General features: G+C 40.8%; 1 protein-coding gene across 1 annotated transcript in view; it reads left to right on the forward strand.

Moving 5' to 3' along the window:
* The window catches only part of LOC138743573 (dedicator of cytokinesis protein 2-like), a 699,740-nt gene that overhangs the window by 585,735 nt on the left and 87,825 nt on the right, over positions 1 to 26,180 (forward strand). The window contains exons 37-40 of the mRNA XM_069899077.1: positions 5,027 to 5,067; positions 15,110 to 15,200; positions 18,869 to 18,988; positions 23,301 to 23,390. Of these exons, the coding sequence (XP_069755178.1) occupies positions 5,027 to 5,067; positions 15,110 to 15,200; positions 18,869 to 18,988; positions 23,301 to 23,390 (342 nt within the window). The remainder of the gene's footprint in view (positions 1 to 5,026; positions 5,068 to 15,109; positions 15,201 to 18,868; positions 18,989 to 23,300; positions 23,391 to 26,180) is intronic.

Consider the following 26,180-nt stretch of genomic DNA (forward strand, 5'->3'; position numbering starts at 1 on the left):
ATTATGCCATCTATTAATATCAATCATATTTGTATCTTTCCACGAACTAGCAATACATTTTTTTCGCTATGGATAAAGCTAAATATACAAAAGCAAGCTGAAACTTATCTAATCCTAAACCTTTCAGAGGTTGCAAACTACCCAATAAAAATACTGTTGGATATAAAACTATTTTAATCTTATACAGATATTCTAAAAACAATTGAAATTTCTTCCTAAAAGATTGTATATGTATACATAACCAAACAGCATGAAAAAAAGTTCCAACCGTATCATCACATCTAAAACACAAATCTGATTCATTAAAACCATATTTTTTAAATTTTTCAGGTGTCAAATATAATTGATGTAAAAAATTGTAATTAATCATTGCATAACATACATTTATCAATCTAGTTAGACTATCATAACAAATATCTAACCAATCATCTTCAGAAAAAATAAAACCAATATTCGCTTCCCATTTACTTTTAGAGCTATCCCAACCCGTTTTATCCATACCATCCTGTAATATTTGATACATAGATGAAATTTAACCCTTCTCTGGTACCTTCATAAGAAAAGTCTCAAATTTAGTCATTTTAGGTAAAATCATATCTCTACCAAACATACATTTTACCAAAGATCGAATTTGATAATAAAGAAATAAAGAGTTCTTATCAATACCAAAATCTTCCCTCATCTGATTAAAAGATAAAAATTTACTTTATTATTATTTTATGTATTTATTTTGGATCACTGTGTAAGATGATCTGTGTGTATACCATTGTCTGGAGATAATCAGGTTGTGTTTAATATATGATCAGATTACAATAAATTTGCACTTGAACTTAACATAGCCTCAAGATCCCAGGGAGTAGATTTAGGACAGAGATGGTGAGGAACTCAATGCCTTTATAGCGATTGGCACCGGGGTTCGAATCCCGCACAGTCTGTAAGAAGTTTGTACGTTCTCCCCATGTCTGCGTGGGTTTTTCCTTGGGGGCTCAGGTTTCCTCCCACTGTTTGAAATGTACCGGGGGTGTAGGTTAATTGGGCAGCACTGGATCATGGGCCGAAATGGCCTGTTACCGTGCTGTATGTATGTATTAGGTATGAACTCCTTTTCACAGTGAGAGGTGAATCTGTGGATATCTCTGCCCAAGGAAGCAGTAGAGGTGCCTCTTTAAATGTAGTTAAGATACAGTTAGATAGGTTTTTGCATAGTAAAGGAATTGACAGTTATGGGAACAGGAGTGTAGGTGGAGCTAAGTACACAGCCAGATCACCCATGATCTTCTTAAATGAGGGAGCAGGCTCAGTGGGCCAGATCCCTGCAGCACACCACTAGTCACTGACCTCCAGGCAAAATACTTTCCTTCCACTACTACTCTCTGCTTTCTTCCTACAAGCCAATTTTTTATACATACAGCTAATCTTCCACGGATCCTGTGAGTCATGACTTTCTAGATGAGCTTCTTGTTGGGGATCTTGTCAAATGCCTTGCTAAAATCCATGTAGACCACATCCACCACCCTACCCTCAACAATTTATTTTGTTACCCCCTCAAAATATTCAATTAGACTCATGTGGCATGATCTTATCTTCACAAAGCCATGCTGACTATCCCTGAGTAGACTGTACTTCTCCAAATGCTCATAGATCCTATCCTTAAGTATCTTCTCCATTTATTCACGCACCACTGGCTAAGACTCTCCCATCAATAATTCCCAGGATTCTCCATATTACCTGTGGCCAAAGAGGATTCAAAGTTTCATAGCTACTGCCCCAGCTCTCTCTTCTCTCCCTTCTCACAGCAGCTTGGGGCACACCTTGTCTGGCCTCAGGGACTTAACAATCTTGATGTTTTTACAAAGATCTAACACTTCCTCTTCTTTAATCTCCACATTGCCCACCACACAGTCCTGTTCAATTTTGACCTCACCGTGATCAAGGTCCTTTTCACTTGTGAATACTGATGTAAAGTATTCATTTAGGACCTTCCCAACCTCCTTTGCCTCCAGGCACATAATGCCTCCTTTATCCTTTAGCGGCCCCACCTTCATTCTCATCATCCATCTGTTCTTCATATATGCATTGAATGCTTTGGAGTTCTCCTTAATCCTACATGCCAAGGCCTCCTCATCCCCTCTTCAAGCTCTCCTAAGTCATTTCTTAAGCTCCTTCCTGGCTACCATATACTGACAGACATTTTCTGGAGCTTTGCCAGGAAGGATTGTACAGAATGTTTATTCTTGTTGTCTGCATAACTTAACATATTATTATCTTGCTGAATTTCCATCAGTAAATTAACACAATGAACTACCTGATGTTAATTGCCTAGCTGCATGTTTTAATAACAATGAATGTTGGAGATTTTCTACATGACTATCTGACATCAGGGAGCTGTTCTGTTTAATTTAATCTTGAGAAGCAACAACTTGAGTTAAATAATTGAAGGAGAATTTAGAATAGTTTAGGCGAATACAATCATTGTGTCAAGGTGTAATGTTTTACTCATTCACCTTTACTCCTCGTTATTTTTTTCATACTTGTGCCACAGAAAGAGTAAATCAAGTCTCTGTCCTATCCTTGCAGGAAGTGAGGATATATGGATGAAATGGTGAGGTCCTGTCTCTTGTAGATTATGAATGACCGATGTATTGCATCCTCCTTCAGAGCAGCTTGTGCTCTATTATTTAAATGCTACAAGATCATAACACCTCAGGATGCTTGTCAAGATGGCTTTTAGAGACCATGTCTTCATATCCTCTCCCCAGTTCAGCCATCACCACTCTACCAAATTGGAATCTTGCTCTGGAGCAACCAGAAGAGGGACCATTCCTTTTCACTTGTCACACTCTTGTCTCCTATGCACATCAGTAATGGTGCAACATTGCATTATTTCTTTCAACATTTACTGAGACACAGGAAGGTTTAATGTCCTGTTGCGATAGCATCTCCAGGTTATTAATCACCAAGTTCATGTGAATTATGCCTCTTCTTTTCTTTATGATCAGCTTTACACTGAATTCTTTAGTTTGCCATTCTGTTGCTTTCCCCTCAAACAACTCGAGAACAGCACAGTACAGGCCTTTTGGCCCTCGATGTTGTGCCGATCTATCTATTCCTACCAAAATTTAAAACAAAATTAAACCCTTCCTACCTCATAACCCCCTATTTTTCTTTCATCCATGTGCCTCTCTAAGAGTCTCTTAAAAACTCCTAATATTTCAGCCTCCATCACCAGCTCAATGCATTCCATGCACCCACAACTCTCCGACTAAAATGCTTACCCCTGTTGTCTTCCCTAAACTTTCTTCCATAATTTTTTGCAGATGCCCTTCGGTGTTTGCTACTCCCACCCTGGGAAACGGGTACTGGCTGTCTACCTTATATGCTCCTCTCAGAATCATGTAGAGCTCTATTAATTCACCTCTCATCCTTCTATGCTCCAAAGAGAAAAGCCATAGCTCTGCTAAGCTTGTCTCATGAGACTTGGCATTACCTCACACTTATCAGGATTGAACTGTCTCTGCAACTTCTCTCCCTAACTCTTCATACTATCTATATCCTGTTGTAACCTGCGACAACCTTCAACTCTATCCACAACTCCCCCAACATTCATATCATCTGCAAACTTACTGATCCATTCTCCACTTCTTTATCTAGATCACTCATAAAAGTCACAAAGAACAAGAGTCCCAGAACAGATCCCTGCTGCACTCCACTATTTGCTGATCTCCAGGCGGAATATTTCCTGTCCATGACTACTCTCTGCTTTCTATGGGAAGCCAAATTCTGTATCCACACAGCCAAGGTTCCATGGATGCCTTGCCTCATGACTTTCTGAACGAGTCTCTCACGGGGAACTTGTCAAATGCTTTAACAAGATCTATGTACATCACATTTACCTCCCCCACTTCATCAGCTTTGTTTGGTATCTTCTCAAAAATATATATTAGATTCATGAGGCATCGTCTTCTCATCACGAAGCCATGATGTCTATACGTGAGAAGAGTAATTCTCCAAATAATCAGAAACCATGTCCTTTAGAATTCTCTCCAATTGTTTGTACACCACTGATGTAAGACTCCTTGGTTTGTAATTCCCAGAATTCTCCCTATTGGCTTTAAACAAGGGGACCATATCTTCCATGGTGACAGATGTGCCTTAATGCTCCTGTTTTGTGAACAGGCTCTTTGTGTGTTCACACACTAGCTAATGTGCTGATGATGTCACCCTTCTCTTAGACCTTCTGTTACTTCCAGCCTGACTTCTTTCTGGTCTGCACTTCAAGGGCTCCTGAAGTTCATGTTATTAACTTTCCATACTTGATAGGTTAAATACAATACTTTGCTTTGTAGGATGCTGTGTGGTGAAGGCTTTGTGGGTGTGAAACAAGTGTACAAGACACAACCCTTTTCAGGGGTTCCATCAGGTCCAAGTAACTGTTACGTTACATCAAAACATAAGCTAAGAATTAAGGGTAGGAGTAGGCCATTCAATCCTTTGACCCTGTTCATCAATACCATAGTTGATCCTGTACCTCAGTGCTATTTTGCAGCACTGATCCCTACCACCTCCAGAATGTGCAGAAGTCTCTCGTTTTTTCAGTGACCGAGTCTCTACAATTCTCTGGGGTGGAGAGTTCCTAGGATTCTCTACACTCTTCCTTCAAAATAACTAACCCTTTATTCTGAGACTTTGATCCTTGGTTTTGAGCTCCTCATCCAGGAGAAATACATTTCCCTCCATCCAGGTGTCGATTCATGTAAGAACTCTGTGCGTTTCAATGAGATCTCCTTTCGATTCTTCCGCTTTAAGTAATAATAGCCTGGCCTAATCAACATAGCCATCTGTTTTTCCCTGGAACCATTCTCCCTTACTATTAGGTGATAGACTTCTGCAGGGTTTCAAAGTAAAACCTTTGGCCCTGTTTTCACCACTTATTAACCTTTCATTTACGCTACGCTACATTGTAATAATAATAATTAATGTTATATGTGTTGTCTAAATGACCAGATGTTATTATTCCTCCCTACAGAATTTCTATCAGGATATAAATCGGGAAGAGATGTACATAAGGTACGTAGTCAATAACATTTGGTCATATGATCTTCTTTCTTAATGAGATCAGTGCTTTCAGGTTATATTTCACTTGAGGTGGATTTAATTCTCTTTTCTGAGGTAAAATAAAGACTAAACATTTGCCATAAAGAGCTGTTTTAAAATGAAAAATTGGGACAAGATCAAATATTGAGTAACTGAAAGGAAGTAAACTTGAGTGAAAGCACAGCTAAGTTGTGAATAATGGCAGGGCTCTACTCTGTCCCTTGACACCTTATCAGACTGAGTCTAAACTACTGAAGTCCTTCCTAGATCTATTGAGAAAGTACGTTGTCTCAGCATCTGGAGGTCTGTGGGGTCAGATAGAACTCTGTTCTTAATGGTCACTGTGGTTCGTCTAAACCTGAACTGGTCAAATTGAAGTCAGTGAAATTTCCAAAATCGTGATCATCTTTAACATTGGTCTTCACATCCGGGAGGAACAGAGCATGGAAACTGAGCTCCTGGCACCTTTGGAAGATCCACACATGGGTCTCACTCATTAAATTGCAATTAATAAAGGGATTTGATTTTCATGTTTCCATACAACATAGAGTCATAGTGCCAACTGCCACTGTCCAGGTAAACTAGTCCCACATTCCCATCAACACTTTCCAGATTCCACCACTTACTTGCACACCAGGGACATTAACAGGAAACATTTAAATGACTAATTTGCAAGTCATTGGGAAGAAGAAGGAAACCAGGGCACATGCCATAAAGAGAATGTGCAAACTTTGTACTTGAAGTACCCAAAATCAATCATTCCAGCTGATTGTCATAGACCAACCATCTTCAGCTACTCAATCAATGATCTTCCTTCCATTACAGATACAAAAGTTGGGGAGGGGAGGGGGGTTTACTGATGGTCAGTTCCATTCTCAACTCCTAAGTACAGGAAGCAATAATACCAAGATAACATTCTGGCATGAACCACTAAGGGGCAAACACTGCCAGGCAATGGCAACCTTCATTAGAAGAGGCCTGTCATTATCATTCAATAGCATCTCATCCCCAGGTTCATATCCACTACTGACTATATGGAGTTTGTACATTCTCCCCATGACCTGCATGGTTGCTCTGGTTTCCTCCCACTTTCCAAAGATGTATGGGTTGGTAGATTGATTGGTCATATGGATGTAATTAGGTGACAGGTGCTCATGGGCTGGAAGGGACTGTTACTAGATTTCCAAGTGTAAAAAAAAATTTAACATGTGCATGGCAGGTTCCACAATCAGCAATGTTTTCTCACTGGTGTTTGATGAGAAAATCTATTGGCCAGGAATCATGGAGGGACTTCCATGGTTTGTTCTTGAACAAACCATTTCATTCACCAGAGAGGGAGAAAAAGACCAGAGTTAACATTTAATCTGAAACAGAGTTGTGAGGACACAGATTCCACAAAGAGATAAATAGGGAGATTAACTGGCACTTCAGATGGGCATGTGGAGTGCTGAGTAATTGAATGTGGGGCAATGACCCAGCAAGAAGAAAGGACATAAATAGAACCCTTTTGTCATTGTAATGGTTAGTGCAGGGTTATTGCAGCATCAGTGATCCCGGGTTCAAATCCGGAGCTGTCTGTAAGGAGTTTTTACCTTCTCTCTGTGCGTCCACTTGAGTTTTCACCGGGTGCTCCCACATTCCAAAGACCTATGTGGTTGGTAAGTTAATGGGTCATATGGGTGTATCTGGGTGGCATGGGGTCATGGGCCTATTACCTTGTCGCATCTCAAATTATAAAAAAATACAAAATATATGCAAGGAATGATTATAGAACCATAGAACACTACAGCACAGAAACAGGCTCTACAGCCAATCCAGTCCGTGCTGAACTATTCTTCTGCCTTTACCACCAGCTTGCACCTGGTCCATATTCCTTCATACCCCTCCCATCAATGTACCAATCCTTTTTTTTCTTAAATGAGCTCACATTCATAGTAGTCTGGAAAGGGATCATGGTGAGATACAAAAATGTTTGGTGCATTAGATAGAAAGTAAAATGGGGTGCTGGGTATTATAAAAGGTTGGAGTTCAGAACTAAGTTATCTTGCTTGCAGGCTTTGATGAGACCTCATTCAGAGCACTCTACTCAGTTCTGGTCTTTGTCACTACCAGCCAATATACCCCTACCCCCACCCTAGATTCAGTAGCTGCGAACAGACTCCAGTGGAGGAAAAACTGAGTTAACCTGACAGGAGTTTTGAAGAATTGGATGATATCAGTGAGGCATATACAGTTCTGATAAAAGGTTGAGGGTTTAGCCTCTCTTCGTGAGAATGGAGCTAAAATTGGGGGAAATTGAACCATATTCAAAGCTGAAGCCAAAAATAATAGTTTACTTTGAGTTGATCAGCTGGGATCGATGGCTTGAAACAAAGGCTCAGCTATTTTTGTACTGACTGGTAGACCAGGCAGAAGGGGTTGTGGCATCAATACCTAATGCTATTTTTATGGACATGAAATATTCCACCTCTGTCAGTGTAGTCTAATGGATTTCAAACTGCCCTCCTTAACCCACATTCCATCTTAAGTAATCACTATGCCTGAGTGCTCTGTAAGGGATGGCTTAAGGTGGTATATGAGTGGGAAGAAAAAAGTTTGAAAACCACTGTTTAATTGTACCTCATTGACTCGTTAGGTGAACAGTTTCATAACTCCAAAGGAAATGGGCCAATGGCCATTTTTCTCAAGCCAAATATTTCACTAACAATTGGGTCTAGAGCAGTGATTCTCAACCTTCTCTTCCCACCCACATATCACCTTAAGCATTCCCTTACTATTACACAGAGCACAAATGGCATAGGGATTACTTAAGATGGAATGTGAGTTTAGGGGGCAGTTTGGAAACCACTGGTGTCGTCCAACCTCAGTGATGGACTGAATCATTACTCTGGCTCACAATTTCAAATCTCTGAAGTGTGTTCAGATCCATAATATTCTGTTTTAGATGAGAGAAACAAATCCTTGCAACTGAGGAAATCCTTCAATAAAGGGAGAATGCATTCACCAGAACCCTACCATCTTTGCAGTGAACATTGCATTTTAAACTACCCAACCACATCTTCTTCTTGCATTTCCAGTCTCGCCTCTTCTCAGGCCAGAACAAGGGTTGTGTTACCTTCCCATCACTTTCCACCCCTCTATATCTGTTTTATTGTAACACCATCCCTTGCTCCTTTACTTTTATTCTTGCATGACCTGTTGTTCGATGTGTAGGTTGACTTGCCTGGAGAGCATGCACAACAGAGCTTTGCACTGTATCTTAGTGGATGTGACAATAAACAATTCAATTCATTTTACCCCACCAGCTTGCCAATTTAAAGCATTATACTCAGGGAGTTCTACCACTTTCAACAGGATTTCACCACAAGACATATCTTCACACTTTTGCTGTTGTACCATCCAAAAGGACTGTTCTTTATAACTCCCTGGTCCACTCTTCTGTTTCCAACAACCATTCCCACTAGAATGGTTCCCATGCTATGAGAGGAGTTACAACCCAGTATTCTTTTTACTTCTTCACTCTATGCCATCCCCTTTCCTCTCCTTTCAGACAGCCATCCCTCCTCCTATCTCCTCAGCTGTTTTTGTCTTCTGCCCTCTCTCCCATATCCACCTATGACCTTTTACATGGTTCCTGTCTGGCACTTTATTACATTAATATACATACCATTGCTCTGTCCTAAATATTATGGTCCTATGAAATGAGGGGAACTAGGCATAGAAAGTGCTGTAATTACTACATGGTCAATCCAAAATGTATATAAATAACCTTGAAAAAAATCTGTAATGTGCACTTTAATCACATGAATTAGCTGATTTAAAATTTAAAACTGTGGTACACAGGGCCAAATAAATGAAAAGAAGTGTCTTTGTCGCAAACATTATGGAGGACTCTATACGTCTGCTGATAGGATCAGGTTGTAGGTGGCGGAACTTGCGGAGGATTATATGTTCGAGGCAGAGGCTGGTGAGGTAGTAGGTTAGGACAAGGGAAATCCTGTACTGGTTGCATCTAGGGGTGGAAGAGAACAGGGCAGATGTGCAGGAACTAGTGGGGATGTGGATAAGACCTGGATTACAAGCACTGAAGGGGAAGCCACATCTTTTTAAAGAAGGAGGACATCTCAGACCTCATCCAGTGAACAGATGTGATGGAGATGGAGGAATTGAAAGAAAGGTATAGTATCCTCACAGTGAAGAGGTAACCGTGGAAGTTGGTGAGTTTGTAGAAAATATCTATACATTCAGCTCAGGTCTAAGATGTTGGTTATATAGATGCTGCGTGATGCACTGAGTTTCTCCAGCACTTTTCGACAGTATATTGAAGTTAACAATTTCAGGTCACCACATTTGCTTTTCTCTCCACAGATGAAGGTGAACCCTCCTATTTCAATTTGCTTTTTTTTGTTGCCTTCTGTTCTCTACACATCAATTTTTAAAGAAACAAATTCCTTGCCAACTTTGGCCTGCTCCCTATTTCCATCCTCCCTCTTTCAACATAACACATACTTTTTTTTCTCACCCAAAACTTTAGAATCAGAATTAAGATTTATTGCCATGAAGGTGTCACAAAATTTGTTATTGTGCGGCAGCATCACAGGTGGAAATATTGCTATAAATTACATTTAAAAAATAAATAAAGTAGTGCAAAAGAAGAAAAATGAGTTAGTGATTCATTGTCTATTCAGAAATCTGATGGCAGAGGGAAAGAAGCTGTTTTTGTTCATCCTCAGGCTTCTATACCTCCTTCCTGTTGGTAACAGTGTGTACAGGGCATGGCCTGGGTGGTCAGAGTCCTTGAGGATAGACGCTGCTTTCTTGAGAACTCTTGCAGATGTCCTTGATGAAGTGAAGATTGATGCACATGATGGCACTGGCTGAGCTCACCTCTCTCTCTGTAGTCTTTTCCTGTCCTGTGCATTGACAGTGATGCAACCAGTCAGAATGTTCTCCATAATATCCCTGTAGAGATTTCGGTGACATACCAAATCTCCTCATGAAGCATTGACATGGAGGCCCCAACATATATCTTACACCCAGGAACTTGAAGTTCTTAACCCATTCCACTGCTTACCCTGGTTCATGATCACCTGATTTCCCCTCCTGAAGTCCATAATTGATTCCTTGGTTTAGCTAACTTTATTGTTGGGACACCCCCTCAATTAATTGATCTATCTCACTCCTGTTAGCTTCATCATTGCTGTCTGTCATTCTGCCGACGACCATCACCAAATTGTAGATGGCAGTTGAATTGTGCCTAACCACATAGCCAAGCAGTGGGCTAAGCGCGCATCGTTAAGGTGCACCTGTTCCTCTCCTGTTCAGGTGCTGAGCACTTCCAGTATTCTTTATTTCACTTTGGATTTTGACAGTTGCTGGGTTTTTTTCTGCTCACATAGGTTGTCTGAATTGGTTGGGGAACATGTATGTTGTGACATAATCTACATGTTATAATCCTGTGTCTGGATGGGTCAAAGGATCTTGACCTGCCACCTTTCATTTGCAAATAGTTATTTCATCTTCTCCAACCAACAATTCTTCCTGAATATTTCACAGGAATGTCTGCAATAAGGGTATGGAAGGAAGCTGTTAAGAGTTGGAATTTACATCAGCTCAAATCGAAACGAAACACCCACATAAAGCTGAACCTGCTTATATTATTCATCAATTAGATTGTGGTACAAGGACAGCAATCTAATGCTTGTACTCAAATGGAACATATTGGAGTTTTGCTGCCATGGGTTATAATGTAATTGGAGTCTTTCAATTAGATTACTGCCTTGTAATCACTCGTAGGTATTAAATCTGAACAAGTGAAATTACTCTCTAATTCATAATTTTTTTTTTATTTCTTAAGGTACATGTATGTTGTTGGAATTGTCTCCATCTGTTTATTTTCCAACTCATCCCCTGGGGCAATATTAGCTCCAAAATTCAGCAATGGTCCCTTGGCATGAAGATCCGAGATGGCTCTTGGCTCAATTCCATCTCTCCCATCAGCTTGACCAAGCCACCAGTTGTATGCTTTGGGCAGGACAGATAGAAAATGGAATAGTGTTCCATAGCCTTGAGTTAAAATTTAAAGAAGATTTAGACTTGCAGCATGGTTGCAGGCCATTTTGGCCCACGAGTCTGTGCCGCCAAATTTACACCCAATTAACCTACACCCCTGGTACATTTCAAATGATGGGAGGAAGCAAGAGCCCCAGGGGAAAATCCACATAGACATGGGGAGAACATACAAGCTCCTTATAGACAGCACGGGATTGGAACCCATGTCCTGATTGCTGATCCTGTAAAGGCACTGCGCTATCCACTATGCCAACCGTGCCACCCCGAAGGATCTCTTCCAATAAAGCACACATTCGGGATAGACACGAACCGTTCTCCTTGGAGCTCAGGAAGCTTCAGGGAGACCTACTAAAAGTTTATAAAGATGCATCAATAATTTAAATACCATAGATTTTAGGTGAGAGGGGAAATATCTAAAAGGGACTTGAGGGGCACCTTTGTCACAGGTGGTGAGTATATAGAATGAGCTGCCAGAGGAAGTGGTAGAGGCAGGGACATTGTAACATTCAAATGTCAATTAGACAGGTGCATGGATAGGAAAGATTTAGAGCAGTGGTTCTCAACCTTTTTTTCCCCACTCACATACCAACCTAAGTAATCCCTTACTAACCACAGATCACCTATGGCACTGGTTTAGAGGGACATGGCTGCATGCAAGCAAATGGGACTAACTTGCTCAGACAAACACATGCTTTCCCTTGATCATTGTTGCAGTGGTCTTCCTTTGAATTCATCTGTCTTTGCGTTAGCTGATCTCCATTCTCAATCAAGGAACACTGATTTTAAAACTACTACTTTCCAAACCTCTCTATTGTCTCACCATCTTCATCTCTGCAACCTTCTCCAGCTCTTTGGCACCCATCAGTTTCAGCTCCCAAGCCTGGAATCCATAGAATTGTCACCCTTCCAGAAACTCCCCGTGATGCACTCTACCTTTAAACTCAACCGTAAAATCCACCTTACTGATACTGCAACCTGCCCTGATGTCTCCCCGAATAATTTAGTGTCCAAATGTGTCATTTGATGACATTAAAGTTGGAAAGTCAATATTGAAATGTAAGTACTATTGTGGGGTCATCTGATTCACATTGGTAACTGCTTTCTGTGTATCCAATTCAGTAGCAGTTAACATCCAGTAGAATCGATCCTTGTCCTATAATCCCCAAACCTTTACATGACTGACAGGAACTTGAGTCAAAGTGTCAAGATTGAATAATAATCAGAAGATTCTGGAAATTATGTCTCCAAGGCGCTAAAGGAGTGAGCTGATCTTTCTTTTTCAGAAATATACAGGAAATCCCTCCTGTATACTTCCACAGTACTCTTTTCTAAGCTTTTGAACCTAATTTTCCTCTCTAGTGAACATCAATCAGACACTTTGAGCACAAACTTCAGAAGGAATCAGTTGGATCTGGCAGATTTTGAAACTTGTAGAGTTGAATGGCAGATGTAAATTTTGAGGATGAGTTTGTAAAAAATCGGCTTATGTTGTCTCGGGTTTTAGATGGCTTGACGGTGATTGTGTTGTGGTCCAGGGCAAGTGAGTACCTAACACGGGACAAACACTCCACTCCTTTGGAGTGAGACTTGAATCTGCAGATATTGTAGTGGAGTGCAATACACGAATGTGCTGGAGAAACTCAGCAGGTCGTGCAGTGTCTATAGGAAGTCAAAGGCGGTCAGTCTCAGCCATGAGCCAAGTTAGACTTGGATTTTGGCCAAGGACAATAATTGACTTGTGTCAATGCAGAAAGACTGGTTTCTGCTATTATAAAAGATTGGTTCTGCCACTCTTGGAAGGTTGTGTGGTTCTGCTCAGCCTTCTAAAGAAAGCATGAGAGCAAGAAAGAGTGCAGAAGTGATTTACCAGGATGTTGCCTGAAATGGATGGCTTTAGTTGCAAGGAAAATTTGGGCATGCTGAGATTATTCTCCCTTGAGCATAAGAGGTTGAGCACTGACCTGATAGAGGTTTAAAAAAATTCTGAAGGTCATAGAGAGGGTAGATGTTCACAGTTTTTTTTTTCAAAGGTAGGGTAAAGTCCATGGCTTGAAGACTCAAGTTTAAGGTGAGAGGGCAAAAATTTTAAAGTGATCTGGAAGGTAAATTTTCCACATAGAAGTGAGTAGATATGGGACAAGCTGCCAGTGGAGGTGGCAAATGCAAGTTCAATCAAAGCTTTTAAAAAAATCATTTGGTCCTGTATGTAGATAGGAAAGGAATGGAGAGAAAACTGACACTGACACAAAGGAAGAAGATACTAAATGCAGCAGGGAATTGTAAAGATAGCTGTGGTATAAAGGAAAGGGTACAAAGCTGGTGTATGGACACAAGACTTCTCGAGGTCATGAACTTCTTTAGTAAATTGGAAATGCAAAGTTGCTGCCTCACAGATCCAGCAACCTAGGTTCGATCCTGACCTCCAGTGCTGTTTGTGTGGAGTTTGCACCTTCTTCTCATGTTCCCCCAAGTACTCTGGTTTCCAACAAATTTCTAAAGATGCCCAAGCTGGCCATTTAATTGGGTGCTGTGGGCTACTCCAAGTGTACTTGAGTGGGAGAAGAATCATAAGGAGTTGATGGGTTCGTGACCTAGAAGAGGTGACGAGGAAGTAAGGGATTACTCTAAGAGCCAACAAAGACTTGATGGGCCAAGCCTTCTTCTATTTTGTGAGGCAATGATAAGAATAAAATTTGAACATGAAAATTTGATAAATAAAATTTGAACATGAAAATAATACTGAAAATACTCAACAGCTCAGACAGTCTCAGTAGAAAGAGAGGAAAGAAATGCTTTACCATTTCAGAGAAACATTAAAACTGCATGCACTCAAATCTTGAGCAAACAATGAGCTGCTGGAGGACCTCGGCAGCTCAGGCAGCATCTGTGAGTAGAAATGGTCAATCGACATTTCAGGTCAGCACGATGAATCTAAGTAAAGATGATATAAAATACCGTACATGAAGAGGAAACAAGCTGAGCAGAGGATAAGGAGTGATAGGTTATTGGACAGAAGGTGGGAGAGGTAGAGAGACAGTTAGAAGGAGGGTAGGAGGATAGAGAGAAAAGCAAGTGGAAACTGTGGAACCAGATAGAGCTGGGTTCACCTAAAATTGGTAAAAATGGCATTCAAGTGTTGGCTTTAAGGTTGTCCAGGAGGAATGTGATGTGCTGTTCCTCAAGTTTACTTTTGGCCTCACCCTGACAATAATGAGGTTAATGTCTGACTTGTTGAGGGAGATTTTCTCTCTCAGGCTACCTGACCAACTGAATGCAGCAATGTTGGATTTCATTTCAGTTTTCCAGCAATTGCTGATTTTTTTTATTAGTTTTGCTCTCTGATATCTGTAGAAATAAATACAATTGTTACCTAAGTTCACCAAGGCCCCAGGCCCGAAACATTGGTTACCCTTTCCTTCCGATGGATGCCGTGTCACCTGCTGAGTTTCTCCAGCATATTTGATTGCAGCACCTATAGTCTTTGTTATTTAAACAAATATAATGTTCTTTTGTGGGGTCAAAAGAGCTTCTGGAGTAAGCAAAGGCATTTACTAAAAACTGCATGGAGTGATATTTGAGAAACTGAATGTACTCCTTTTAAATTTCTCTCTTTGCCATTTAAATGGATGGAGTAGCCCATTTAACATAAATAAGCTGGGGAACATGAGATGAGCACATCAGGTCTTCACACAACTTTACTGACAGTAATTTCTAATCGTTGACAAGTTTCTCAACTAAGCCTTGTTACCAAACATTATCCAGGCCTTGCATCCTTTGGGGAAAAATGAATGTGCACTAATGAATGTTATTTTGAAAATACTGATCACTGCAGCCATCCAAAATCATTTTTTTAACTTTTTTCAGAAGTTAATTACAGCCCAGTAATTATAGAGACAATTCTGTAATCTTCAGCATAGCTCATTGCTTTGTTTGTGCTCCGCAGATATCTGTACAAGCTTCGAGATCTGCACCTGGAATGTGAAAACTACACAGAAGCTGGATACACACTGCTCTTGCATGCTAAACTGCTCAAGGTTCGAAATGTTTCTTGCCAAGTACATCTTCTCGATAGCAAAGCTGTCAATTCTATAATCATTCATATCAAGTACCCAATTTAATAAATCATCATAAACAATGGAGCTGTGTTGGGAGGCACATGGTGATATTCATCCCTGGTTACTCGGCCTCAGCACATGATAAGAACATAAGAAGTAGAAGTCGATCGTCTGGTCTGTCGAGCTGTTCAGTGACATCATGGCTGATCAGGCTGTGGATTTGGTTCCACTTGCCTGTCTTAACCTTTAATTCCCCTATTATCCAAACATTTACATATCTGTGTATTTAATGAGGCGGCCTCTCCTGCTTCCTTGAGCAGAGAATTCCACAGTGAAACTTGGGAGTCTGCAGACACTATGATTGCAGAAAAAAACACAGTAAATGCTGGAGGAGCTCAGCCAGTCTCACAGCATCCACAGGAAGCAAGGATATATTACATCCACAGGAAGCAAGGATATATTACATCCACATTTCAAGTTTGAGTTCTTCTTCAAGGTATAAGCAAAAAGCAGGCAGGTGTCTCAGTAAAGCCCGAGAGAGAAAATGGGATGAATGGGAGGGAAAGGAGTCCAGTCCCATAAATAAAAGGTGTTAATTTGATATGATAAGAGGAAAGGATCATTTTGGCTCTGTGAAAGGAGAAAGAGGGAAAAGGAAAGAGAGAGAGAGAGAGAGAGAGAGAGAGAGAGAGAACTAGGAGAAAGCCTCAGGCCTGAAACATCGGTAATATATCTTTATCTTCGACGAACGCTGCAAACCAGCTGAGTTCCTCAAGCACTCACTGAGAGAATTCTACAGATTCACCACTCTTTGGGAATAGGTTTCTCCTCAACTCTGTCTTAAATCTACCCCCCCCCCCCCGCCCAAATCTTGAGTCTATGTTCCACCTTCTAATCTCACCTACTAGTGGAAACAGATTTCCTCCTTCTGTCTTATCTATACCTTTCAAAATGTTATATGTTTCCATAAATCCCCTCTTATAAATTCCAGTGAGTACAATCAGAGGTGACTCAATCTCTCCTCATAGGCTAACCAACCCTCCCCCTCCCCCCCCACCCCCCTCCCTATTATCTCTGGAATCAACCTGGTGAACCCCTGCTGCTCCACTGCCAAAGCCAGTATATCCTTTTGAAAGTCATACCGTGCTGCAGGTAGGGCCTCACCAGAACCATGTACATTTTGCAACAGATCCTCCCTGCTGTAAAAATTCCATCCCTAAGCAATGAAGCCAGCATTCATTTGCTTTCTTGATTACCTTTTTTACCTGCAAACCAACCTTTTGTGATTCATGGTCAAGCTTCGAGTAGCTTTACAATATAACCATATTGATTACAGCCTAGGACAATTGAGAACAACTCTTTGTTGTCACTGTGCAAGACATGAGCAGCCAAGCATACATTTCTGGATAAGAGATTTTTCTATACATTGAAGAGAAATTAACTGTGTCAATAGCCTGTCCGTTTTCTGCTCAGTCCCAGCAGCATATGTTTTCTTCTTGGATATCCCTTGTATGATTTAACTCTGTTTGACCTGCTGAGTTTGTCCAGCATTTGTCTGTGTGTGTGTGTTTGTGTATGTGTGTTTTTAAAACCCTGTGTATATAGGGAAATGGGCTACTCAAAAGTCAGGTGACACCAGCAGTAAAGCCCGAGAGAGAAAATGTGCTTATGTCTGGAAGATTAGAAAGGTTTGTCACCAGATCATCATTAGTTTCAGTGTCAGCTGAAATTGAAACAACTCTGAAATGGAGACTCAAAGTTCTAACCACTAACAATGTTCTATCACCTTCCTCATATTGGTATACATTCTGGCATTCATAAGACATTAATAGACGTGGACTGATTGAATAAAAACCATGTGTGAGGAAGATCATTTGGACTATTGGAACTGATCACTTCTGACTTGACATCAAATACATATGGCCATCTTGAACGCATCACTTAGAAAATCTAAGCTAGTTGAACTCAAATTTAGTATTCAGCTGTTTGCTAATTGATTTTTATGATGCTTGGCATGTAAAAGGGTACCATCATTAACAATGGGCCAACTCTGTTCTGATATTGATCAGCGTTTCGGCTCTAGTTATTTGGCTATGTTCAATATTCTTAGGATATCCTTCCCCGACAGAATCCTATCGATCTCATTGTAGAAAGAGCATGATTCCAGGTTTTTGTGAGCGTTGGTGTGAAATCCCCCTTCCTATTTTCTCTAAAGAATAGCCTGGGTTTAAACTTATTCTCCATTCTACATTCCAAATGCAAATTGAATAAACAAGTGCCCATGTTTTAATAACTTAATACCTAAAGTAAATATGTTGAATTACAATGAAACAGAAATATTCTATGTAAAATCTATCCTTACAATCTCAACTTATTTTTTTAAAATCATAGTTTGTATTTGCACCATTTTTCACAGCCTTGATTGACAATGAAGGTTATAGAGACAGAATTAGTGAAAAAGCAGAGTTGTATGTAAGGGCTAACTGACCTAGGAGAATGTTATTTGCCTCTACAATATTTTTTCCTGTTCAAGGAACTTTTCCTGCTGAAGAATATTTTGTGATCCCATTTTAAGGTTCACTGGCACATATAACACAATGCAAATTAAATGAGGGTATTTGACTTGATTTCTCTTGGATAGCACTCTGTTCTCAACCAGAAATAAAATGAGAAAATGCTACAAATTCTCAGCAGATCAGGCAACATTTGTGAATAGAGAATCACTGTGAAACTTAGTGGGAAAAAGAAAATAAAAAGTTTGCTTTCAGTGACAGAATAAGTTCCTGATAGGGTGAGACAAAATGTGTTGCTGATGGCAGGCCAGACCATACTAAAAGTAAAAAAAGAGAATCAAAACTTGATGTCAAGTCAAAAGTATTCCTTATGTACAGGGGACTCTCCAAGGAGTGTGGACTGTGATATCATCTTTTGATGTTTTTTTTCTGAGTGGTGTGCTTTGGTTTACAAAGTTTCCCACTTTCCTGATGCTTTATTGTTCTCCTTAAATATCCTTTCATTAAGATTCAGAAATGTGTTAACAGTGAAATTAGCAACAGGTAGGATTCATATTTTAGCTGTTAAATCCCATTACGTATATGGACTGAGAGAATGAGAGAGTTTAGCAATAGTGTGAGTAACCCAAAAGGTCACTCCACACTCAGTTTTAATGAGATAAAGGTAGCCTTTGATAAGGAGTGGTATAATGCATGATGAGCAGAATGAAATGGGGCAGTTTTAGGATCATTGCAATGATATTAGTAATACCTGTTTACTTATTTTGCAATTGATTAATCTTGTAACAATGATAAATATTATAAAATGTCAATTTTGGGAATAAAATATAAAAGTGTTCAGGCAGCTGGCAAATCTGGAAGAGGGTAATGAGTGGCAAGAATTTGTGACTTCTGCTCTAATGTATCAATTCGCTCATCATTAGTGGGTGTACAGCGTGGAGCTGCAGTCTAGACACATTGCAAAAGCAGAACTAGCTTAAGAGCTGATTCCTGCACTCTTGGCTGGAGCTGTTGTGTGAAATTCTATAACTTGAGAAAGAAAAGAGTGAAAAGTCACCTTCATGACAATGCTCTTACAGGCATTAGAACCATTTTACATCCAAGGACTGACTCAGTTTTCATTCTTTGTTTTAGTGGTCTGATGAGCAATGTACAACCCATATTATGCCAAGGGATTTTCACAGCTCACAAACACAGCGGCAGCTGAAAGAGAGCCTGTACAAAACCATCATTGATTACTTTGACAAGGGAAAGGTGAGTGTAAAGTGATTGTGGTCGTATGTCCCCAGCACAGCAGCTGTTGTTCTGCTGAATGTAAAGTTTGTAATGATGAGGGATGAGAGTTTGCAAAATGGATCACACTCTCATCTGAGACATGCAGTTTCAAGTCCCAGCGGTTAGTGCAATGTCTTTATACTGCCAGTGATCGGGACTGGGGTTCAAATCTCATGCTCTCTGTTAGGAGTTTGTACGGTCTCCCCGTGTATGTGTGGGTTTTCCCCGGAGGCTCCAGTTTCCTCTGACCATTCAAAACATACCAGGGGATGTAGGTTAATTGGGTGCAAATTGGGCAGCACTGACTCTTGGGCCAAAATGGCCTGTTACCATGCTGTACCATATATATAATTTTTTTTTAAAATAATTTGGTACAAGATGGAGACTGAAAACTTGGCTGAATGGTGCACTAACAACACTCACTGATAGTGGAAGTTAGCAGCTGTTCCTGAACTTGGTGGTGCAAGCCTTGTGGCAGCAGCAAGAACAGACCGTGTTCTAGGTGGTGAGGGTCTTTGATGATTGCTGCTGCTTTCCGGTGGCAGCGTTCTCTGGAGGGCTTTACGTTCAAGGGTATTAGTGTTCCCATACTAGACTGTTACCAAAACTAAGAAGCTGATTGTTGATTTCAGGAAAAGAAAAGCCAGAGATGTACAATTTAGTGATCATTGGGGGATCAAAGGTGGAGAGGGTGAACAAATTTTAGTTCTTGGGAGTCATTTTCTCGGAGGATCTTTCCTGGACCCAACACACCAATGGGATCGTGAAGAAAGCATGTCAGTGCCTCTACCTCCTCAGGAGTTTGCAGAAGTTTGGTATAACATCAAAAACCCTGGCAAATTTCTACCAAGACGTGGTGGAAAGTGTGCTGACCAGCTGCATCACGGTCTAGTATGGGAACACTAATACCCTTGAACGTAAAGCCCTCCAGAGAACGCTGCCACCGGAAAGCAGCAGCAATCATCAAAGACCCTCACCACCTAGAACATGGTCTGTTCTTGCTGCTGCCACAAGGCTTGCACCACCAAGTTCAGGAACAGCTGCTACCTTCCACTATCAGACTCTTCAATGACAAACACAGTCAGAAGCCCTTTTTCCACTGGCATCCCAGTTAATTGGCCATGCAGTGTCCTGGGATAGGAAGTTAATTGTGCTGTTCCCACTGGGCTACATTTAACCAGGACACTGACTGCTTTTCTACTGAACACACTCATCCCCAGGGACCAGAGAGTCCACCTTCAAATAGAATGGAATAGATGGAAGTTGTACTTTTTGCACTGGTTTAATCAGCACGGCAGCGCCAACTGATGCTGGGGATATGAGTAGGCGTAGAGGCCGTCAATGCTCAACGTGATTTGATGTAATTTTACACTAGCATACTGATTGCTTTCCTTTTCCACTGGTCTCTTAAATGGTTAATTCCCCATTAATTCCTGGGACAAGCTGTCAGTGGAAAAGGGGCTTAAGATCTCTTACTTGTGAACTTTATTGATTTTCTTCTTGTTCTCTTTGTATTGAACAGTCAGTATGTTTACATTTGTTATCTGCTTACAATTCTGTTTGTTTACATGTCTTTATGCTGTGTTCAATTTATATTTTTGAACTACCATTTAGTGATAATTCTGCCATGTCTGCAAGAAAAAGGAATCTTAGGTTTGTATGCAATGTATTGTAGGTGCTCTGACAATAATTCTGAATCTGAAGGTCTCGCAGGTTGAGGCAGGGAGTCCATACTCTGAACACCCGAATCAGGTTGGAACAGGGAGGTCAATCTTGTTGAACACCTGAATCAGGTTGCGACAGAGAGGTCCATTCTGTGAACATCTGAATCAGGTTGTGACAGAGAGGTCCATTCTGTGAACACCTGAATCAGGTTGGAACAGGGTGGCATATATTTTATTGTGCTGGTTGGCTCTTAGATGACCTCTGAAAATGTCATTTCAGCCATTCAGTTCAAAGGCAATTAGGGGTGGGCAATAAACACTGGCAATTCTAACAATACACAGATCCTAAAAAGTATAATAAAAACAAAATTTCTTGGTGGGTTCAGGCTTGTTTCAAAACAATTTCTTTATTTTGGACATTCATCAAAAGAACCATGCGTTCTTGACTTTTTGACCATAACTAGTGCACACTTAAACGATTTAGGTCTTGGACATGTCTTCACAATGAATGTTGCGGTTAGAGCAAAGCTATTACGGTGCCAGTGCCCTGGGTTTGCATCCAGTGCTCTCTAGAAGCAGTTTGCATGTTTTTGCCATGTCTGCGTGCATTTCCTCTGGGTGCTCTGCTTTCCTCTGCCCTTCAAAGTGTATGGGGAGGTTGTAGGTTAATTGGGGTATTCGTGCAGCGTAGGCTCGTGGGCCTGTTACCGTGCTGTATGTCTCAATTTACATTTAAAATGTTCTTCCTCTGGAGACTATTTCATAGAACCTTATAAGATGCTTCTCACTCAATGATTTATTTTATTGGTAAAAATGGCAGCCAATTATAAGCAGGCATAAACACCCACCAAAGCAGATGGATATAAACAAATGGCTTGGGTGCTATACAGAATAGTGAAAAATTGTGTGTGGGATACCAGAGAACTTCTCCGTCTTCTTCATCTACGGGCCATAGGACCTTTGTTAAGTGCTGCATCTGAAAGACAGTTGGGAAGAGGGTGCAGCAACTCTCTTAAGTGCTGCATTAGTTTGGACTGGGAGAAGAGCCTCAGTTTCTGATTTGGGTGATTGTGTTAAAAGTACATTCCTACCTCTTTTGTTCACTGCATAAGAAGGCTTGTATTTTTAATAACCTATTCATGCATCTATCTATTTTTCTTCCGATTTAATATCATTTGGTGTAGAACTTCCCCAGTCATTGGGCCATCTGCGGTGTCCTTCAGATGCAGTAGGCAGGAAGGGAAGGATTTTCTGATCAGCTCATTTGGGTGGAATTGATCAACCTATCACTAGACAGAGAAGGATTCAAAACAAAAATAAAATGAGAAAAAAGGTGAGTAGGCAGGCTTTGGTCCCAACATGTGCCAAACATGAGACAGTTCTGAACCCAACATATGCCAACCAGCATGGGTGATATAATCCTGGGCACAACATATGCCAAGTAGCATACTTAATGCAATTCTGAACCAAACATTTGTCACCCAGCTTGGTTAAGATAGTTCTGCCAACACGTGCCAGCCAGCATGGGTGATACAATTTTGCACCCAACATATGCCAACCAGCACGAGTGATGTAATTAGTTTCTCAGCGGTATTTTCAACTCGAGCTAAGTGCTAAGGACTGCTATTCTTGGCAAGCATGACCTTGCATGCTCGTGACAATACCACTCACAGAGTTAAGTGAGTTAAGCAATCAACCCTCCTTTGCAGGAGGCAGTTGCTGATAACAGGCACAACAAAGCAACAAATTACATTTCACATTTTATTAAAAATTGAAAGCAATAATCGTAAGAGAAAATCTGTGAAGGGTAATATTAACAATCGCAAGACCCAAATTACCTTACAGTCAATTAAAATTGTTTGAAATACAATCACTTTTAATATGTATCAAATTCATCAACTAACAGTAAGGTCTCACAAACAACAATAAGCTGATACAAAGATCATTTATTTTTAATGATGTTTATTAGCAATGAATATTGACCACAATTCTGGAGAGAATTCCCTTTTCCTTCCCCTGTTTTTAAGATAGTGCTCTTTATTTTTAAAATAGTCCTTTGGCAGCCTTCACTTCAAAGGGTAGTGATACCTGTAGTTTAATGTCACCCCTTATAATATCACATTCTGTTGGCTGCACACTAGATTACCAGTTTTGTGGTCATGTTATGGACTTGCAGGAAGTTGAAGGATTCATCTAATTTTGTCTCCTGATTTCTCTTCCCAATATCTCTAACCATCCTCCAGCAGCCCCAAACCAATAGACGGGTTGTCCTCCTTTTCCACTGCCTTCCTCTTGGAGAGGGAACCTTCCCTTCTTGAGATGCAACTAATCATCCCCCCCTCCCCCCAGAGAAAGAGCTGGTTGGAGCATATGAAATGTGGACCAGTTGCAGCATCGCAATGCTGGGAATAATGAGACTCCCAACACCCACTCTTGATTTGAGATTGGGGCCTTCATTGCCAGAAGTTGTTTCACCCCTAAATTGAGATGAAAGGATGGAGTTACAAAAGTAAAAAGAGAGAAAGAGGTTTTCCATTATGTATATCCACCAGTCCTCCATCAAATCCCCCTGCCTAGAGTGGTTAAAGCTCAATAGCCACTTGCTAATGAGACTGCTTCTCTTTTAGATGTGGGAGGAAGCCTTGAATCTATGCAAGGAGCTGGCGGAACAGTTTGAAATGGAAATCTTTGACTATGAGCTTCTCAGCCACAACCTGGTAAGTTTCCATAAGCATCCTGCTGTGATCAAATGCTTCAAATTCCAATTCTCAGGCTGTCAGTTCCAAAAACATTTTAAAAAGATCTGATGCTCAATGTTTCTCTGGCTGCCAGATACACACTTGGTAGCAGATACTTTTCTCATCACCACTCCTATCATTTGCTGGATGTTGTGCAGAGTTTGCTGATTCCTTGAGGGAGTTGTGTTTGTTTCCACTGTATCTGGAAGCCAAGAATATTACTGCATCCACACTCCTGAAACTCAGAATCTTCCTCATTCAGAAGGATAAGAGAAGCAGGTGAATGAGAGCCATCATTGTGCATTACTGTAAAGGTTTCGTTACCACCTGAGCAGAACCCTGGGATCCCAACAACACTGTTCCTCAGGAAAGTGGGACAGGAGACTTAAAAGATCCTGGTTTAAACCCACCTCATATCGCTACTACAATTTGATCAGTGAATAAAGCTGCACATTGTAGAGCGCGTCGAAAGAACCAAAGACTTGTTGATCCAAACCAAGGCTTTCATTAATTAAAAGACTGGAGCACATCACATGTAGGTCGACCAGTCCAGAATGTCCTGGTCTGGCTAGGAGCAACCCTTTAAGACCTGCCAGTAGGTGTGGCTACACTCTCAGCCAATCACAGTCATCCTACACTACAATCTGTACATATACACATTGGTGATAGAATCTGTACTATCACACACACCCAATTATATTTTTCTGAGACAGAATTTCCACTGAAGCGTGATGAGTGTCTAGCTCAGAAATTGTTCCCCAGGCACAGTGAAAAGAGAAATGCGTCTTCAATACTGTGTTTCAGGCAAAATAAGACCCTCTGAATAATTCTCTCTTCCCAGGACCAACTGGATGTTAAGGGGTGGTTTCTGTACATCTCACCTTGGTGTAATTTCTCATTTGTCTGGCTGGATTGTGAACAGATAGTAATCATACTCAACCACCCCGAACCAGAATCAGAATTTTATTGTCATGAACAAGTCATGTGGCAGCATCACAGAACAAACATTCATATTATAACCATCTTACAACAATAAATATTTTAAAAATAGGGCACGAAAAGTAAAGCAGTGTCTTGGTTCATTGATTATTCAGAAATCTGCTGGAAATGGGGAAGAAGCAGCCCTATAACAGTTGAATATAAGGGCCCAGCTTCAGTGCCTTGATCTGTCATCCAACAGTAGTGGTTGAACTTCTGCATCAAATCCCTTCAGCTGGATTTTCTCTTTATAACGTTGCAGTGCCCAAAGATATAATTCCTGAATGTACCACTGTGGTATGAAGCCAAGCTGAAATAGAGTGTTACAAACGTTTATACTATGAAGAGATTTGCTTTCACCATCCTCATTCTCTTAAACTGAGACCACATGAGCATTGGGGTAGCAAGACCCTCCTCAGTCATTTCTGAAGATGCGATAGAAAATCTCTTTCTTGAGCGTCTACAGCTTCATGCCATAAAGGAGACCTTCCAAGGTAGTGAAGATAAGAAGATCCAAGTTTTGGACACAGTAATGGTGAAACTATAATATGGATGACCTTGAAGGAAATTTGTAAATAGCAGTGTTACCAATTCATACAGTGAATTTGATCTTCTAGTTTGAAGAGCTGTGTTTCCTGAGAACAGAGAACAATATGGAAAATTGCTTGGAAAAGCAGGGGCAATCTAATTTGATTAATTAGATTGATATTGCAAGCTGCTGTCAAGTTTACCTTACTCATCAATAACCTACTGACCAATGTATGGTTTGGATTCACTCACTTGGCTCCAGATGTCCAAACCTGGACAAGAAGAACAAATTCATGAAGTGACAGCCACTCAGAGCAGGGCAGGATTTGACTGAGGGGGGTGTCTAAAAGCCTCAGCAAAATCGAAGAGGCAAGGGAAATTCTTCACGAGCTGGAATCATGCCCATCAGGGGCCTCGAGACCGAAACATTATTTCATGAGTTCCTTTGGACAGTGTGCCAGGCCCAACCATTTCAGTACTTTCATGAATGACCTCCTCTGCATTATATGATCAGAAGTGGGGATGTTTGCTGATGTTTGTGCAAGATTCAATTTTTGTTATAGCATCTTAAAAGATAAAAAGCCAATGTGGTAAGACCAAGCTCAGGTCTGAGCTGACAAGTGGAAAATAACATTCATTGCCCACAAATGCCCCATGATGCTTACTTCTAGCAAGAGAGTTGAATCACTTCCATGTAAAATTCAGCAAAATGCTCCAGCAGCAACAGCCTTGCTGGGTTGGCACAGACAAAATCTCAGCTGGGCCTGTTATATACTGTACCTTCTGCATCTGCAACATCATGTCAGTAACTAGCTATTCTGCCATAGATCTCCTGACGCTTCAAAGGATTTGCACTGTCTGAAAAGCAGAACTCATGAGTGTCAAAAAATGAGACCCCTACCCTCCCCCTCACTCACCCAATCATCTTCTGCTCCACTGACAGGCAACATGTTCAAAACCATCAGGGTCAAAGTATACAAAATGACAGGCAGCCCATCCAAGAATTCACCTCCTCCAATGACATAATTTGGCTGCACAGAACACTGTCAACAAAATGCATTGTGGCAACTTGTCAGGGCTTCTTTGACACATAACCCACCAAGTCATTCTATCTTGTAAGTAACTATTCCTAGTGACACTAGGTAAAAAATCATGGCGACTACCCAGCCCCACAATCTCCCAGGAACGTGGGAGCACCCAGATGCACTGAGACTGCAGTAGATCAGCAAGGTGTCCCATCCGCAATAAGTTTGGATATTTAAG

Source organism: Narcine bancroftii, chromosome 9 (genome assembly GCF_036971445.1).
Source record: "Narcine bancroftii isolate sNarBan1 chromosome 9, sNarBan1.hap1, whole genome shotgun sequence".
NCBI lineage: Eukaryota > Metazoa > Chordata > Chondrichthyes > Torpediniformes > Narcinidae > Narcine > Narcine bancroftii.